A 14,954-nucleotide genomic window follows, 5' to 3' on the forward strand; every position below is an offset into this window, starting at 1 on the left:
CTAGGACTGCCGACCCCACTTAACTCAGAGGCGCGGTCCAGTGGCAACCACTTCTGCCGCCTCCAAACATGAATGTGTTGGCCAGGGGAGGAACACAACCTATCACTCCTACTACATAGGGTTTGTGGAGCTGGTTCTCTATCCCCCTGTATGCCCTTTACTGGCAGTACTAGGAAACTCTGCCTGGCTGCGATAGATTTCCAGAGGTTTCTTGCACTGCCTGCTGGAGCAACCACGTCTGTGAGCGATCCCTGCTTCTAAGCCACCCTTAGAAGGGACTTGCTACTCTTGCTTATTTCTAAAATCGTGGTGTAACATCTGAGGAACCCATTTTATTAACAGCAGAGCATATGGTGAATATTATGCATTTTCAAAAGAATTACACAAATTAATATTGTACTCCAGAAATGTTTTTATTGCATACAGATGTATATTAATATACAAAAGAACATGGTTTAAACATGCTTATAGACCAATTACGCCTTACTAGCTTGTTTTACACATTTCCTTTTTTTTGTGTAACTGACATTTAAACAACAATTAATTACTTTTCTTCACAGCCGAAGGATGAAAAAATGACATTTTACTTATTGCATACACAAGAGGTCAAATAATATATATATCTTTCAGGTTGTGCATAGCAGCACTGTATATGTATATTTTTTATAAAATAAATACTTGCTAGGTCCTCATAACCAGGGGCTTTAAGACGTGTGGAGAAAAAGAACAAACATAACTTTTCATCGATAAAACAAATTCCCCCAAAGTTTGGCGGCCAACATTTTATTCATAAAAATATTTTTCCCTGTTGGTAATTTGTCATTTGGAGAATCCAGTTCATTATTACAACTCATTCACACAACACGGATATTTCTTGAAAGGTGAGGTAGGGGACTTGTAACTGATCCGGGGAAAAAATCTCTTGCGAATTGTGGGGTGTGGGTTGTCATTATAAAGGAGGGTGCCTCCTGCACAAAAACAATCCTTAGAGGCATTTTCGTCTTTCTTTGTATGCTGCAAAATGCAGCAGATGTGGCAAGGGGAAATAACGATGAGGAACAAATATTTCTTTCCCTGGTATGCTTCACTTGGAAAGGCGTAGCATTTTGACGAAGTCCCAGGTATACAAGACTTTGTAAATCTAAGAATGCGTCAACATCCAAGGGTGTATGCAATGGAATGCCCATACCACACCCATGGAGCACCTCCCAAGTTGAAATGTAATGCAAAGCAGCACAAACAGCTGCCTTGCGTTCCATTACTTTACACAGCCACGCAAGGCCATACAAATCAGGCCTTGTATGACTTTGTAAGTATAACCGAAACCGTTGCCTTGTCTGATGCAAGGACAATGCAAAGGCTTCTTAAATATGGGCCCAGGGTTTTTAAAAGCCCATTCCCACATGAAGGTAAGAACAACTGATGTATCTTCCCTTTCATCTATTTTTGACTTTTTCTGCGAGCACTACTGGTGCTGCCAGCAACGCTGGAAGCCTTTGAGCTTTGAGAAGATGATGATGACGAACCACTTGGAGGACAGACAAAAGGCATCTCCACAACTTTAACTGATGCTTGCTGATTTGAACCTGTACTGCTTTTAGAGGTAGAAGATCTGAAACACAAAAACAGAAAATAAGACAAAAGTTTAAATACACTTGGTTAAAAGTTCATAACCGATTATAAACGTTAAAACCATAAGTTGTACAGACACAAATTAAATGACATGGTTCTACAAAAATAGAACAATGTTAATAAAAGTAGATCAAATGGTGATTCATAAAGCAAACATTAATTCACAAATAAAAAAAGCTTGCATAAAACAATTGTGCATTAATCAGCAAGGCTCTTTCTTAGGCGAATTGCATGCCAAATGTAAGTTAAAACTATAAAACAGACTTCTATTGAGTTTAACATTTGTAAGAAGTTCAGGACTGTGTCCGGTGTCTAATCTTGGTTTCCTTAAGAAGAAAGTTAATACATTTAGTACTGGGAATCTCATAAAAACTACAAAAACCCAAAAGTGCACCATATCTTGTGTCCCATTATTTTCACATGGTCAAGGGTCGAACGACCTTGACCAGGGTGGTAATGAAACTATGTAGCAAGCCATATTTAATCATATCTTTGTTGTGTATTAAGTAGAAAATCCAGGTAAGGTTGCAATCCTGGCTCAACTGTTAATGAGCAATAACGCATATAAAAAACCTTCTGTCTGCTAGCCAGATATCTTTACTCTGCAAAATGCTTTAGGCATAGGTGCTTAAGTTCTTTTTTTTTTATTTCAAATGATTTTATTAGAAACATTATTTACATACATAGTACAGAGAACGAGAAGGCAATACTGGTCTTGCTGTAGCGTCATACTTCGCCGTTAGTATACAATAGCTGTGATGGGACGCTTATATGTTGAGTATGCATAATTGGCATATGACATTTGCAGCATTTAAAGTTCTTGTGCGCTGCCTTCATGAGCCGGAGAAGAAAAGTGTGAAATGAGAGAAAAGTGGGAGAGAAGGGAAGAGGAGAGGAGGGATGAGGTGATTGGTATTTTAGTTAGCGGCCAACCCTCCAGAGCTTGCAATGGGAGACAGCTGGGTGAGGGTGTGTCAGGACGCGAGGGCTGTTTAAGGAGGTTTGTGCGGGCCCAGGGTGTGCCACATCTCGCCCCTTGAGTGGCCATGGGGTGAGTGTTTCTGTGTTATGTTATCCGCTCCCCTTAGAAAAGTGATCCAGTTGAACCAGCTTTTGAAGGAAGCTTTCCCTGTGTCTTTCCAGTTGGAAAGGATAGTTTTGGTTGCAGCTGTAAGCAGGAGGTCAATCAGGCTGCTATCGTTTTTAGACTGGATTTCTGGAGCCATGAACGCCGTGACTACATTGAGGATGTCTGGTTGTGGGTTGTATCCCGTTACATTAAATATGAACTCCCTTACCCTTCTCCAGAATGTCTTTACTTTGGGGCAGTGAATGATAATGTGTGCTAAGTCTCCTTTTTGCTTATGGCAGTTCCAACAAAGGTCGTTGTTGCTGAGCCCGACAGCCGCCAGACGAGCTGGGGTCCAGTACGCTCTATGGAGGAGCCAATATTTGGTTTGTGCGAGGATTGGGGTGATTTTATTTCTAGCTGCTGCGGTCCATAGTTGTGCCTTTTCTTTCTCGCTAAGATGTCTGGTGTTCAGGTTTTCCCAATAATTTATAGTTTTGGCATTTAATCTTGTTTTCTTTGGGCTTAGGAGCTTATATAGGTGTGACGTTTGGTGGCCAATTTTGTTTAGGTTAGCCATATATTGGTGGATTGATGGGGTTTCTTTGCTTAGGTCTGCTCTAGTGATAGCTGCCTTAATTTTCAGAAAACTGTAGAGTTCTATGTCCGGTAAGTCGTGTTCTTGTTTTAGGCAGGCAAAGGTGGTCGGGGTGTTGTGCGTCTCGAGTTGACTTGGGGTGGAAATACCCCGTTCAGTCCATGGGTCCAAGCTAAGTACCTTGTCCTTGTATTTTATCTCAGTGTTGAGCAAGATAGACTCCCATGTAGTGTTTCTAATGCTCTTTTCCATTCTTTTGTCCACTTTGAGGAGGGCGCTCTTGGTGTTTTTGAGAATAGTGTTGTTGGTCTCTGGGTGTTTGTGGGCCGTAAGTAGAACCACGGGGTCAAGGCCTCTTAGGATTGCTCTCTCTAGCGCCAATCAAGCTGGGGTGTAGTCCTGTTCTGGCGTGAGCCAGTATATCCCTTGTTTGGCTAGACAGGCTGTCTGAAATGTTTTGAAATTGGTGATGTTGAGCTCCCCTAAGTCTTTGCTCAGCCTTAATTACTGCAGGCTTATCCTGGCTTTCTTGCCCCTCCAGAGGAATTTATTTGTCAGGAAGTTCAGCTTTTTATGGAAGTCTTCAGTGTTATGAGTGGGAGCATACTAAGCAAGTAGTTAACCATGGAGGTTAGCATCATTTTTATTGTTTCTACCCTGCCCCACCAGCTGACAAATTTTGGCGACCATGAGTCTAATTTCTTTTAGCTTGTTTAGTATTATTTTTTCGTTGTAGTCAAGTGTTGACTTAAGGTTCCTTTCAAAGTAGATGGCCAGGTATTTTAGGAAACCTTTCTGCCAGTACAGTCCTGAGACCCCCAGTACATCCCTTGTAGTGTGTACATTAAGTGGCTTGCATTCAGAGTTGCTCCTGTTGAGTTTGTAACCAGATACCTGCGCATATTCTTCGATGGTGATCATTAGCGCTGCTATGGAGGGCCCAGGGTCCTCTGTTGTGATAAGTATATCGTCTGCATATGCAGCTAGTTTAACTGTGTTGCCCATGATTGGCATTCCCTTTATTTCGGCGTTGTTCCTGATCATGGTCTGCAAAGGTTCCAGGGACAGTAGGAAAAGTGCTGGGGAGAGTGGGCAGCCTTGTCTGGTTCCTCTTTCCAGACTCAGGGGCTCGGCTGTTCCCCAGTTGACTACCACACGGGCTTTCGGGTCTTTATATAGTGCCATCACCATTTTTCTGTAGTTGTCACCTAGTCCGAACTTTTGCATGCACTGTTCAAGGAAAGGCCATGAGACTCTATCGAACACCTTTTTGGTGTCCAGCGCGATCATGGCTGCTGGTTTCGTGTTGGAAGATGCGTGATTTATTATGTGGCATAGGAGTCTTGTGTTGTCCTGGGACATCCTGTTCTTGAGAAAGCCCACCTGTGAGTTGTGGATCAGGCTTGGGAGCTGCGCATTGAGTCTCCCCGCAAGGACTTTCGCGTATATCTTACAGTCTACGTTAATTAGAGAGATGGGACGGTAGTTTTGCGGGTACTGCGTATCCTTGCCCTCTTTTGGGATGACTATTATGTTGGCTTCCGCCATTGATTCTTTCATTGTCGGTTTAATTAGGGGGAGGAAGTGTTTGTAGAACCCTGCTGTGAAGCCATCCGGGCCGGGTGCTTTGTTATCTTTGAGGGCTGCCACTGCTTTCTCTATCTCTGCCCCGGATATATCTTGCTCTAGTGAAGCGGGTTGCGTCTCTGTCAGCCTAGGAAGATTTAACTTATCTAGGAGACTGGCTCCCCCATCTGTTTTGAGGTTTTTGTCTTCCTTGTACAGGTCCTCATAAAAGTTTTTGAAGACCCTGAGGATTTCCTTGTATGATGTTTGGGATATCTTGTTGGAGTCTGTTATTGCTGCAATAGCGTGCTGCCTCTGTTTGCTCTTAAGGTATGAGGCGAGCGCTTTCCCTGCTCTGTTTGCTGAGCACAGGTTTATTGCTTTGTATCTGTTTATCCAGGTACCTGCCCTTTCGCTTAGTATTTTGTTGAGTTCGTATTTCTTCCTCGTTAGTCCCGTGAGGGTGTTTTTGTCAGCCAGGTTGGCACTATGGTGCATTTCTAGGTCTTTAATCTGCCCCTCAAGTTTCTAGTACTGTTTTGTTTCTGTCTCTGTTCATTCTAGATTTAATGCTTAATATTTTGCCCCTAATTGTGGCCTTCATGGCGTCCCAGAGTATGCCCTTGTCTACGTCTGGTTTGCCGTTGAAATCTAGGTATTCTTTTACGGCCTCCTCTATGGCGGCTGCATTCGCAGGGTTTCTAAGGACGTCACTGTTAAATCTCCATCTACGGCTTATTTGTTCGTTATGGCGTCCGTTAAGTGTTAGACTGATGTGGGAGTGATCTGATATTGTTCTCGGAGCGATCTCTTTGTGTTCTATAAGGTGTGTGTGTGTGGCTGAAATGAGGATGTAGTCTATCCTGCTGTATGAGTTGTGGGGGTGAGAGTAGAAGGTGTAGTCCCTAGCAACTGTGTGTTGGAGTCTCCAGGGGTCCTTAAGCTGGAGCTTGGCGCACAGATTCTTAAGGGTGTGTTGCCCATGAGAGTGGTGGCTGACTCTTTGTGGGTGTCTGTCTATGGCTTGGTCTAGGACCTGATTGAGGTCACCGGCTACGATCAGTAGATCGTCTTGGGGGAGCTTGTTGAGTCTGTTTTCCGTCTCACTCCAAAAGGTCTTGTCCTCTGTGTTAGGACCGTAAATGTTGGCGATGTGGACCATTTCATCGCCTCTTTTGAGACTAGATATTAGCATTCTCCCTTCCTCATCAGCATAGCATTCATGGAACACTAGTCTGGCTTTCTTGTTTATTAGTGTTATTACACCACTCTTTTTATGTACAGCTGATAAGCAGAGGGTTTGCCCTATCCAGTTTGCTTTGTCGTGGTGCATCCTCCTCCGATAATTTAGTTTCTTGGAGCACGCACACATCACTCTTTAGCTTTGTTAGGTAATCCATTACTTTCCTTCTCTTGACCGGGTGATTGAGCCCTTTAACGTTAAGTGAGACTACTTTGAGGTCTGAGAGTAGTTGCGTTTGCTTGGGTTGTGTCATGTCTTATGCTTGGATTCGCCCTTCTGTGGTGGTGTCTGTTGGGTAGTAAGCCACCCTGAGTTAGGGACCATCCCCCCTCCTATAATACCTCTTTACGCTTTTGCTAGTTTGCGCTGGAAGGATTAGTGACCGAGTGTGTTTGTCCGAGAGAAAAGAAAAGATAGAGAAAAGCACACAAGAATATAGAATCTAGGGGAGGAGCCAAGATGGCGATCGGGATGGCTGCATAAACGCTTGTCTCCGCGAGCCCTCCCGCCCCGCACGTATATCCTGGCGATAAATCTGAGCAGCATTCGTTAATCTAAGTGGGTGAAGGAAAGCATTTACTTACCATCTGCTTCTGAGGCTCCACCGTGCAGTAGACCCGAAGAAATGTTCCCGTCTGTTTGGCGGCCTTCGAGGTGCTGAGACCGGGATCTCGAGTGAGGGGAGTGTCCGGCCGTGATTGCAACACCAGCGGCCTTCGGTTGCGATGGGAAGCCGGTCGGAGAGAACCTGAGATCTGCGAGCCGGAAGAAGTGATACCAACCCACTCCCAATAGTGGGTTGCCCTGCGGGAGGTGAGATATAGCTGGGCCGGAGAGAGTCCATGATGCCCAGTTCCCCTTCGGTGTGATACCCGGTCATGTTAACAGCCCCCCCCGGGAGCCGATGGGTGACTCCCGAGGAGCAGCAGGGAGTTTGTTTAGCCCTTTGGTGACTCTCCTTTTTGCTGCCTGCCCCGACTATTGAGATCCTGCTGTGACTCCTGCTGCTTCCGGGGGTCGTACCCGATCTTGAGGTGCGGTGGAGGGGAAAGAGAACGCGACGGCTGAAATGGCGGCTGATACTTTTTCGCGCACCCCTCATCCGGGCAGTGAAACCGATGCACAAGAGAATCCCGGGATTTGGCTACGCGAGAAAACACCCATGCCCAAACGTATACTGGCTGCACTAACAACCCTGCAGACTGCCCTGACCCGGGAGGCCCGAGAATTGGGACAAAGGTTGGCCGCCATTTTTGTCCCGCCACCTTGTAACGGCATGGATCGCTCTTACGGAGGCGCCGATGTGTCTGCCTCTGCTACATTGACGTATTCCCCGGATGAGTGTACATTCTTGAAGACGCAGATAGACTTGGTTCATGAGCTTACTGTTGATACGCCTGTGGCGCATGTGATTGTCTCATCGGGGCCTCTCTCTGATCGACGAGTGGAGGAACAGCGTCGATACACGGTTTGGGCGGCCCCGGCGGGGTTTCGGCGCTTCCCGCATCGTGTGATTCCCTTTCTATGTCTGGCGGGACTGTGTTTGGACTCGAGACTGTTGGCGGTGTTGACATTGTCACAATCAGACTTCCGCCATGCATCATCGGCGAAATTTCGGTGGCTGGGATCCTATGGAGCGGTGACACTGCCTGATCTTCCCGGTGCAATCGGACCCTTTGTGCTACTTTGTATCCCGTTCGAGGGATGGTTCAATGTTGGTACTATTGACAGGCGAGGCCAGGGGTGAATTCGCCTGGGATATGGAGGGACTCATAGATGGTTGACGGTGATTTAAGGAGCGCTTAACGGAGCTGTAATTGATTGCGCTATACGTGATTGCTGCTACTTGTATATCTTCTACTGTTACTGTTCATACGATGTTTGCGCGCAGTGGTGGGAGGGGCCGGATGACCAGTTCGAGTGCCCTTCTCCCACAATAATTTTTTTTTTTTCCTCTTTCTTTTTCTTCTCTGTATTTCGGGTCTCTTATTTAGGGCGACAGGCACGCTGCTGGGGGGATAGGCCGTAGCCTTCTGCAGGGGTTGGGGGTTGGGGGTTGGGGGTTGGGGGATGGGTTTGTTATTTTGTTCTCTCTTTGTTTCTATGGCCCTTTGCCCTTTTCCTCTTTCGATGTCGTCGTCTTCCATGTCTCCCATAGTGTGTTTCGCTTTGGGGGGTGGGGTTAGTTCGCTATGATTGTTGTGTTTATTACATCTATCCTGACTCATATGCCCCTTCCCCCGTCCCTTTCAATATATGTACATCGCTGGCTTAAAACTTTTTGCTTTTAGTTAGTTGTATTGGGGTGTGTGTGAATATGCGACATTGATTTTCAACTTATTTTTCGTTATTGTAAAATGAACCGTCTCAGATCCTTACTATCGCATGGTACCTTAATTATATGTTATATCCTGGATGCTACTCAGCCTTTGAACTCCGGACCGTTGTATATTTTTATACTACATTACTTCTTAACCGATTTGAATAGCGGCCGGCCGGATTGGTTGTAGGCCCATGTGTGTATTTCCGTGCTACATCAATAAAGGTTCTTTAAAAAAAAAAATAATAAAATACAGAATCTGTACTAGGAAGCCCCCCCTATCCCCCCTCCCCCTCCTCCCCACCCCCGCCTTTCGAAATACGAGCGTGCGTCAGCAATGTTCCCTCCCCCCTCTCCCCCCGAGGACTTGTAGTGAGCAATATCCATGGTAGCACCGTCTTTGGGTGAGTCAGTATGACTGAAACAGTTTTTAGTACCCCTGTATTCCGCCATCTCTCCCTGTGACCCAGGGCGCAGGCGTTGGGGGGGATGGGGGGGGCTTACTCAAAAATAAAAGGATATACGTGATGCTTCTTTTTGTGGTGATGGGCTCTACATGTTCTTTTCCGGACCCGGGCTGGAAGTGGCAGGGATGGTTCGGATGAGGTAGGATGATACAACTTGAGGTAGAGCATTGCATTGAGGTAGAGTGTTGTCCATCCCGGCGAGCTTTCCCTGCGATTCATGGTCTCTTCTTGGTATAGTTCGTTCTCGTGCTGGGATGGTAGGGTCGAGTGAGTTGAGGTAGAGTGTTGTGTCATGAGGTAGGGTGTTGTCCTTCTAGGCGAGCCTTACAGCGCCCACCAGGTTGTGAGGGCCAAGTGTATTGGCCATCAGGCCACAGGACAGGACTAGAAATTTGTGACTCCTCTGTGTTGGCAGTCGACAAAGGCTATATGGGGACCAGGGCAGTTCGAAGGCATAGCAGATCCGTTTCCTTCTTTGGTTCCCATTAGGGTCAAGACTCCTGTGGTTACATTGATGAGCTTTGCTATAGGGTTGCACTTTGTAGGTGTCTCGGTAGGAGATCGGCCTCAAGCTGACTATCTTGGCTGTTCCGAGCTGGAGGAGCCATTAGCTCCTGTGTTGTCCGGTGACGCGCTCCTTTTTGCCGTTCCTGCGTTTTGGGCTTCCATATCCTCCGGGGGAGGGCCTTGGAGATATCTTCTTAGTTCGTTTGGATCGTCGAAAACCAGTGTACGCCATTTGTCAGTGATTCTCAGTCTTGCCGGTCCTGCAAAGCTAAAGGTGATGCTGTCCTTTCTCATTCTTTTTTCGCAGCGCCAGGAAGCCTTTCCTAGTCTCCACCGTTTGCCTTGAGAAGTCTTGCGTGATTATTATCCTGTTGTCCGTTCCATATTAGGTGCTGGTTTTTCCTTGCTACGGCAAAGATAGCCTCTGTTTGCTGGGATCTTAGGGGCTTACATATGATTGGGCGCGGTCCGCGACCGTTTGAGGGTTTGCCGCTGGCACTCTGTACGCTTTGTCTAGTTCAAATTGCCTATCGAACTTGATTTCTGTTACTAGCGGTATTAATTCCTCCAGGAGGGCTATGCCGGATCCTGGCGTGTCCTCTTCACCTTCTGGGATCCCTAGCAGTCTTATGTTCCCTCTCCTGCTGCGATCGTCTTGCTCAGCCATTAGTTTCGGGAGGGCACTAGAGGTTTTAGCCACGGATTGTAGAGTCTTATTCGACTGTGTATTGTCATCTTCTATGTCGCTGATGCGCTTTTCCACGATGTCTATCCTGCTGTTCGTCTTGTGTTGGTCTGCCCTTATGGCTGCCAGCTCTAGCTGCATATTATCAATTGTCTGTTTGGTCGACTTTGCTAGATCGTTCCCTTCGTTGATCTTCTTGAGGATCATGTCTAGAGTTATTTCATGTTTCTGCTTTAAGGGTGATTCTGGCGGTTCTTTTCTGTATTTCTTGATCTCGTTGGGTGTTTTGCTTTCTTGTCCTGCCATAGTTGCAAACCCCCTTCTGGCTAGGTAGCTTTCTAGCCTGCCGCCCTTCCGCTGCGCGGTTAAGGAGCTGGGCTGCTCTCTCTGGAAGTTTGGCGGCCACTTCTTTGAGCTCTGCTGGGCCAGTCTATATCTGCTTGGCTCTCTGATGGACCTTGTCCTGGTCTTTGCCCCAGCCAGCTCCCCAACTGTGTTGATGACCTTGTTGAGCAGATATGGGGATCTGTTTTATGCTTTCCTGGGGATCGGCGGCACTCAAAACCCAATGTTGGTGGTGAGGGCTCCTTACTTTAGTTGAGAGAGTCCTGTTCTCAGTGCTTAAGTTCTGACTTGTGTATCTGAGCTAGAGCCATGGGGTCGTCAAAAAAAAATCTGTCTTCCACAACGTATCTGGCTTAGTCCATACCCTGTACCACACAGCAGAGGTGGGAGCCTGAAGAGATCTTCTATAAATGGCCCACCCATTGAGACACTCTGCAGACACGCATTTTGTCACTTGGTGCAAGCCCCCCCTCCCACTCAAGCTCAGTAAGTGGATACCAATATACATTTTGCATGATAAATGGCGCACACTTCCTTCAAAGGTTGCATCCCCAACTTGTGGGAAAATACATAGGGCCAGATTTACGATCCTGTCACAAGGCATGGAGAGAAGGGGGAAAGCTCCCTATATACAGGGGTCTGGCCCTCTCATTCCCTCTTCCTAGTGCTGGTGCACAATCAGGATGGCGAGCGCCACACACACACCTTTTTATTATAATGCAAAGGTGTCTGCATGTGTCTAGCATAGGTTTTGTAGTGGAAGGGTACTCTTCCAGTACATAATAATTTGCGTAGACAAACTGTAATGCTTTCCTTACTTTGTATAGAGTTTTGCCTCCCAAAATCATGGGTGGTAGCTTGGGAACGCCCATGTAATGCCCCTCGGACAGATTAACGTTACTTTTAAGCAACTTTCCAGCGCAAAAAAAGTTTTTCACTGGAAAGTAAATTCAACAAAAATCGTTTTGCAGAGTGTTACTTTTGGGATACAACCTCAGCGTAAAAGGTTTGTAAATCTGGCTCAAAGAGAACATTAACTGCCTTTGCCATTTGGTCACGCCAAAGCTTAATCTGTTTCCAAGTGTCTGCTGTATCGAAAAGTACCCTCAAATAAGAAAAAGTGCTTAGCTGTTAACCGGAACATTCTCAATACAGAAGGAACCAGGATCAATCAATCGATCAATCAGTAGATTTGTAGAGCACTATTTGTCATCCATCAGGGTATCGAAGTGCTGGCAGGGTCCAGTCAATTAGCCAAATAGTCATGTCTTCGTGGACATTCAGGCTGTGGCTCAAGTAGGCAGGACCACAATTGTATAGGGCCTTGTATGCATGAGTCAGGAGCTTGAACTGGCATCTTTTCTGTACAGGAAGCCAGTAGAGTTCCCTGAAGTAGGGGTGGATGTGGGTTTGTCTAGGGAGATACAGGACACGTCTGGCTGTGGCGTTCTGTAGTCATCGTAGGAGGTGAGCAGCGATCCCTGCATAGAGAGCGTTGTTGTACTCCAGTCCGCTGGAGATGAGGGACTTGGTGATGGTGTGTCATGAGCTTTGGGTAACCAATTGAATATCTAATAAAACATGCAGAGGATGAAGAAGCAGGAAGGAGGAAATAGAGTTGACCGGAGTTATCATATGTAGCTTGTTGTCCTAGCATGGTCAGTGGGGTAGGAATAGACCAGAGTTCTGAGGGCCACCAGGATGCATCCCATGGGGAGCTTTTGTTTCTGAAAATCAGTACCTTTGTATTGTCCATGTAGCGCTTTGCGCAGCTGTACTCCATCCAGTAGGCAACGTCTGTCATGCAGTTGTTGAAGTTGGTCTTGGTGGTGTCTTCGAAGAGGAAAAGGATGAGTTATGCGTCGTCGGATATGATGTTGAGTCTGTGGGTTTTGGTGATGCTTGCCAGAGGTGTCATAGAAGTGTTGAAGAGTGTGGGGCTGAGCGAGGATCCCTGGAGTACTTCACTGAACATTTCCTAGGGTTCAGCGTTGAAGGGGCGAAGGCAGACTTTTTGAGTTCTTCCAGGGAGGAAAGAGGTGATCCATCTGAGAGCCGCCCCTTGGATGCCTATGATGTGCAGTCTTGTGATGAGTGTGTGTTGGGAGAAGGAATCAAAGGCTGCTGCTCCAACGTCGTCCGTAGCCATAATGAGGGCTGTCTCGGTGCTGTGGTTGTTGCGGAATCCGGATTGGGACGAGTCGAGTAGGAGGTTCCATTCCAGATGTGAGGAGAGTTGTTGGTTGATGGCTTTTTCTAAACTTTGGCCAGGAATGGGGGAAAGTGATAATTCTGTAGTATTTGAGTTAGCAGGGGTCTGCAGATGGTTTCTTTGGTAGTGGATGGCTTATTACTGGAAATCATAACAAATGATTTAACTAAGTTGATCTTAAGTCCTAAATCACAAATGAATAACACAAACGTGTCTAATAAAGTTTGCCGAACCTTTGGTGTGCCTGCCAAGAATGCGTTGTCAGCTTTAAGGCAAGCAGAAAAAAGACGATGCCCAATCTGTGGCATATTACAGCACCAATATACCCTGTAAATTGTTAGTGTATGTGGTGAAAAGGCAGCAAGCCAGACCAAAGCTCTGCATCACACCACTGCAATATGGAATACTTCGGGGCAGTCCCTGTTCACTCCATACCTCACCCATGTTGTACTCCCGGTATAGATTTATTTTTATTTATTTGAAGAGTTTTATATAGCTCTCACAGAATATTTAGGATGCTCTCATCTATACCATGTTCTCTACCAAGTGCCACATTTTGCTGTGCAGAACACAGTCGAAAGCGCTTGACAGGTCCATGAAGGGAAGGTATAGGGCACCCCTTTTTGCAATCTTGTAGTAGTTGAGCAGGAGAGATAAGTTTAGACATTGTTCCACTGTGCCAGTGCCCCTCCGGAACCCATATTGGATGTCTATTAGCATGTGATGTTCTTCCACCCATTGCTCCAGTCTCACTAATAGTATTCTCTCCTTAACCTTGACCATTGCATCCAATAGGGAGATCAGCTGATAGCAACTGGGATTACCTTTTTTGAATATCAGAAGGATTGTGGATTCTGACCAAGTTTCCAATGTATACGATCTGCATGCAGACTTCAACATATTTGTAAGAAGTGGACCCCAGAATTCAATCTTGGCATCAAAAAGACCAGATGGAATCCCATTGGGTTCCGGGGCTTTAGCGTTGGAAGATTTAACTATGGCATTGGAGCGTCGGCTCAATGTACTCCCCACCCTCAGATAACACAGGAAAACTAAGTGGAAACTCGAGAGCGAATTAGACCACATATCCCCACCAGGCTGCTCCTATACTTGTTGGCAACAGGCAATTTACTCGCAAGCGGGAATTGCCAACCTCAATTGAAGGGGACCCTGTTTACTTAACATCTGGGTGGTTGATGACTGGCCAGAATAATGTAGCACCCTTAACCGTGGCGCGAATTCAGCCGCGGTGCGGGGATTTTAATCAGTTGGTGGGGCCGCGTCAGCCACGGGCGTGCGCAGCACTACGGAGGTAGTGCTTGCGACGGCTGTTGGCCGACGGGAGCACTTAAGGGGTTAACATTGCTGGCCTTCACTAAGGCATTCCAGGCCTCACTCTTGATGATTTTCTTCCTCCTGGAGAGCGCTAATTTATATCTCCTCCTGTATTAAATTATCTCATATCATATACAGTATTGGTAAAGCGCTGCTAAACTGTGCTGCGGAGTCAGTCGAAGAGCCAGGACTCTAGTCCCTTCCTGAAGTGAATCTGTGATTTTGAGGTGTGGAGGTGGAGGGATCTTGGTTTTTTACTCCGTGCATCCTTTAATGCCTTAACCGCGGTGGCAATTCCGCCACGGTGCAGGCGTTCTAAAAGGTGGGCGGGGCTGAGATGGCCAACGGTTGTTCGCAGCACCAGGGAGGGAGTGACGGCCGACGGGAGCACAGAACGGGTTAAGGTCACCCTGGCTTTAGAGAATTTGTGATCAAACCATCAAATTTTAGTTTCCCCCTTTCATGTGATATTGCCTGTTAAAGCCTCATTAATATGCCTTTAAATTTCAGTAATGGCCCTCTTGATTTCCTCATCTCCTGCGTTCCTATTTAGGGAGATATTAAGATAAGGCTTATTATCACCGATAACCCCCCAACATGAAGTCCTCTAGGTTAACACTTTCCCATCTAATTCAGGGGTTGTTTTTTCTGACTATGTTACTATCTTTAACTTTATGGGACAGCTGTGAAAGCCCTACATCCCGCACCCCCAGCACTGGGCTGACCTCCAACTTTGAGAATTTGTGTCACCATGACAGGTGGGATGTGTCTTAAAAGTTGTAAACGAGGGTGCTCCAGTTAGCCAACACCAAAATGAAGTCTATGATACTCTAGCCGAGTATGTATGGGCAAAGGGCTAGGAAGGCTGACTTCATTGCCAAAGGTAAAGTTATATTTCACCAAAATTTGGCGTATCATGTTACCACAGTCATCATGGTTGAAATGAGTTTGACTGTTATCTGCTGTGTCAGCAAG

At 46.4% G+C, this 14,954-nt stretch overlaps 1 protein-coding gene across 1 annotated transcript in view; it reads right to left on the reverse strand.

Moving 5' to 3' along the window:
* Positions 1–394: 394 nt before the first annotated feature.
* CCDC39 (coiled-coil domain 39 molecular ruler complex subunit) overlaps positions 395–14,954 on the reverse strand; it is a 220,803-nt gene continuing 206,243 nt past the window's right edge. The window contains exon 20 of the mRNA XM_078666498.1: positions 395–1,612. Within this exon, the coding sequence (XP_078522624.1) occupies positions 1,441–1,612 (172 nt within the window). The 3' untranslated portion in view covers positions 395–1,440. The remainder of the gene's footprint in view (positions 1,613–14,954) is intronic.

Source organism: Lissotriton helveticus, chromosome 11, assembly GCF_964261635.1.
Source record: "Lissotriton helveticus chromosome 11, aLisHel1.1, whole genome shotgun sequence".
Lineage (NCBI taxonomy): Eukaryota > Metazoa > Chordata > Amphibia > Caudata > Salamandridae > Lissotriton > Lissotriton helveticus.